Here is a 4,188-nt window from a genome sequence, read left to right as displayed (position 1 = left end):
CACTCCCCCAGGACTCGGCGTTAGGCGGTTCTTGGGGAGCCACCTCGTTCACGCCCATCAGTGTGACATGGTATTAAAGTGGTTAATGTACTTTATTTTGAATGTACTGTTAAATGTATTGTTAAATGTTGATTCAATTGCAAAGTGAACACCGCTCCACTCCACCACTTCAACTGCAGTGCTCGACGTGGTTAGCAGGACCAGAGAATACAGCACACAAAGGGAGGTCCGCACTTGTCAGTTTAAGGACGTTTAGTCCGAAACATGTCAGCTACTTGATGGCTGCCGAACTTGTATTTTGGACATGTCCATAATAAAGGTAACTTCAAACTGACAAGTGCGGACCTCTTCTTGTGTGCTATCGTTTAATGTCCCTGCACACTGCAAATCGGAATCAGATGTAAAAAAACTGATTAAAAAGCGGAATCTGAATCGGAATCGCATGCAGTGTGCAAGAGGCCTAAATGTGCCAAATGCTAATCTGAGACAGCTTCTATGCAAGTGGTTAATGTACCGCTAAAATACCGCATGGTCGGCATGTCTGAAGCCCTGCTCGAGTCCTGTTTTTAACAGGAAGTCCACAAAGATGACGCTGAGGGGAGGAGCAGGAAGTTTAGGCAATCCTTTTTGACATACGATTTGCATGCAAAGTTCTGTGTATGAACGGAAGGTCAGTTTTTTGCATTGGCTTTCATTGCCTCTGTGGGGATCCGCGCTCCAGAAAAAAGTGTCAAGTTGGACTCTACGGTCAGTTTTTATGAAAGTCAAGACGGACAATATTTTTAACATTATGATCCGTTCCTCCATTTTTGCCGCTCCAAAAAGCGAACACAATTAAAAGATCTAATTTTACACCAATTCGATAAATGCGATTGGTTGTCCCAAAAACTCCAAAGCTTTTATTTGTTTTCGATCGAAAAATCCAAATTAATTTTCAATTTTTTTTCTTGATTTTTTTTTGAGGCCCAGTGCACACTAAAACCGTTGCAGATCCACAAAACGCTAGCGGTTTTTGGAGCTGATTTCAGAGCGATTCTCGGCATGTTTAGAGAGGTTTTCTAAACATACCTAGCGGTTTTGGGTGCGGTTTTGTGTAGCAGATTACACATATTGTTACAGTAAAAGCTGTTACTGAACATCTTCTGTAACAAAAACGCCTGGAAAATGCTCTGATTTAGCGTTTTTCCGAGCGGTTTGCGTTTTTCCTATACTTTACATTGAGACAGAAACGCTTCTGCAAACCGCAGACGTGCAGCAGGAGGCACGTTTGCTACAAACCTCAAACCGCCGGTGTGCACCAGCCCATTGAAATACATTAGCCAAGCGTTTTTACAGGTGGATGCGGCCGGCGGATCGCTCCAAAAACCGCTCGGTGTGCACTGGGCCTGAGATTGGACATGTTGCAAAATTCAGACTAATTTTATCAATAACTGTATGGTGTGTGATGGATTGTGAAATTGTATTCAACCAGAAAAAAAATGTATGAAACTATTCAGTACATACCAAACTTTATTCACTTTTTCTCTTGATTTTTCTAACCAAACAATTTTTTCGGAGTTACGATCTTTTATCACGAAATTGCAGCAATCTCGAACATACATGTGTGGTACCTTGATTATTTTCTAATCGAAACTTTTGATTAATCGGAAAATTGGATCGGAGTGCTCGAATTAAATTAAAATTAAAAAAAAGATGGTATGGTGTGTCTGAATTTGCTAGAATTGGCAGTTGGGAACTGGGTAGTGGCTAAGTTTAATTGGTTTAGTCTCCAGTTGCATGCTAGTTGATTTGCAAACTAAGAAAATTAGCATCATAATGAACCTCTCTAGTGATACTGGGGGGGTAACTGTACTTTTGTGTGTGGAGGGCGGGCTTTTCCCAATTAGGAACAGGTAGGATTACACTAGGGGGAGGGGATTTTCAGGCTGGGAATGAACTATAATGTGGGGGAGCAAAAGTTGAAACTCTTGCTCATTTAATTCTGGAAGTTTGGTTGGACAAGTTCTGTCCTGAGTCTATGGAGATTGCTGCACGGTAGAGTCCTGCTCCACCTCACGCCTGCCCCTGCGGGAATACCTGTGAAAATTCGCCTTTCGAAGACTAGGAGTTAGGAGGTTTCCGCTTCAATTCTGCTGCCAACAATGACGTCCTGTGATCTGAGCAAGGAGATGGAGTGTCCCGTCTGTCTGACCGTTTATACCGATCCCGTGAACCTGAAATGTGGACACAATTTCTGCCAGGACTGTATTGACCAGCACCTGGATACCCAGGAGGACACTGGAGGAGACTATTCCTGTCCGGCATGTAGAACATGCTTTTATTTTCGACCTGCGCTGCAGAAGAACATAACGCTGCGGAACATTGCGGACTGGATCCTGTCTTGTATTACAAACCGCCAAATGGGAGTCTTGTGCACCTACTGTGTGGACGTTCCTGACCGCGCCGTGATGACCTGTCTGCACTGTGACGCCGATTTGTGTTTGAAACACCTGAAAGTTCACAGTAGGACACCAGAACACGTCTTGCATGATATAGACTCTCCTCTGGAGCATATGAAATGCTCCAACCATAACAAGCTAGTGGAATACTACTGCGAGGAGGAGGATGCCTTTATCTGTGTTTACTGCTCAGTAGAGGAACACCGGGGACACCCAGTGAAGACCCTGGTGGAAGCCTCTAAGAGGAAGAAGGAGCTGTTGAGAAATGATATAAAGAAATTGGAGGACAAGACAGAGGAGACTGACAAAAGAATCGAGAAGTTGGAGGAATGCAAGAGGCAAAAACAAGTAATAGCCGATGATGAAGCAGAAAGAGTCTCCACATTGTTTAAAGACCTCAAGAAAAGTCTGAAAAACCTGGAGACAACCATTTTGAGCGACATCGTCACAGAGGCAGAGCAGGTGTCCCTCTCCTATGATTATGATATCATCGATTATGAAAGTAAAAAGAAGGAGTTGTCCAATCGGATGGAATACATCGAGGATCTGTGTAACACGGCTGATCCACTGACTCTCTTGCAGGAACCAGATGTACTTGAGTGGCTTGACTCTCTGGAAGAGGACCATGAGGATGGAGTGAAGCTTGATGAGAAGCTTGATAATGGAAGAGACCTGGACATGGAGAAGATCTATCAGAAATTTGAAAGAGGGTTGTTTAATATCCTATGTGATATAAATGTGCGGAGGGAAGAAGAGAACGGTCCTTCTGCTGAAGACGAAGCCGACCATCCCTGGCCGCTTCCCCGAGCCGTTAAAGCTGAAGATTACGCAGAGCTCCAAGACGAGGAATCAGATATTGAGGAAGACGAACTATCTTCGTATGTCAATATATTCCTTGATGCAGACACGGCCGGTAACCATCTCCATATACCGTATCACAAGAGAGTGGCCTCCAGTTCAGTACTAAGCCACGACTACCCTGAAACACCTCAAAGATTCCTCCACGATCCTCAGGTCTTGAGCGTCCAAAGTTTCTCCTCAGGGCAACATCACTGGGATGTGAAGGTCGAGGAATCCAAATGGTGGAGAATTGGGCTTTGTTACCCCAGTATAGACAGGAGAGGAGATCACTCGGTAATTGGATGCAATGAGAAGTCCTGGAGTTTGTGCTGGTCGAATAATCGATATTCGGTGGTACACGACAATAAGGTGACCAGGATAGGCCAGGGGGTCCGTGCTGAAATAATAAGGGTGTATCTGGATTATGATGCCATGCAGATTTCTTTTTACGCTCAGCTTGAACCCCCCAGGCGTCTCCACACCTTCAACACGACCTTCACCGAGCCGCTACACTTTGCATTATGGGTAGCATCGGGTTACGTGGAAATATGTAAGCCCAATGAAGATGAAGAAGATCCACCCACCGATTATTTCACAGACACAGATTCATCGTAATTGTCCATCTATTGCCTATCATCTGTCTCTGGTCTCCAGACATTGGATATTCTGACTATGGGAGAATTCTGAGTTTGACTTAGTTTTTTTTTTTTTTTTTGTGGTCATCCAACCCGAAATCCAATTCATCCAAGTAATGAACAATACAAGACTCAGACAATGTTTTTCTATGGCTACTTGAAGTGCCTTGCGTCACCATCTACACATTGTATGTACTGGACTGATTTATAACTGTTGAAGAGGATGAGAACTTTTATTTTTATTTGTTTACTGCTATTGGGTGGTAAGTCTTAAA

The 4,188-nt window shown here is 43.8% G+C and overlaps 1 protein-coding gene across 1 annotated transcript; it reads left to right on the top strand.

Moving 5' to 3' along the window:
• The first annotated feature begins 2,141 nt into the window (after positions 1 to 2,141).
• LOC137544652 (E3 ubiquitin/ISG15 ligase TRIM25-like) lies at positions 2,142 to 3,893 on the top strand. Its single transcript, XM_068265747.1, has one exon. The coding sequence runs from the start codon at positions 2,142 to 2,144 to the stop codon at positions 3,891 to 3,893; it is 1,752 nt and encodes a 583-aa protein (XP_068121848.1).
• The last annotated feature ends 295 nt before the right edge of the window (positions 3,894 to 4,188 follow it).

This window comes from Hyperolius riggenbachi, chromosome 2 (genome assembly GCF_040937935.1).
Source record: "Hyperolius riggenbachi isolate aHypRig1 chromosome 2, aHypRig1.pri, whole genome shotgun sequence".
Taxonomy (NCBI): Eukaryota; Metazoa; Chordata; class Amphibia; order Anura; family Hyperoliidae; genus Hyperolius; species Hyperolius riggenbachi.
The sequence above is the reverse complement of the archived record's forward strand: the minus strand, read 5'-3'. Positions and strand labels throughout refer to the sequence as shown.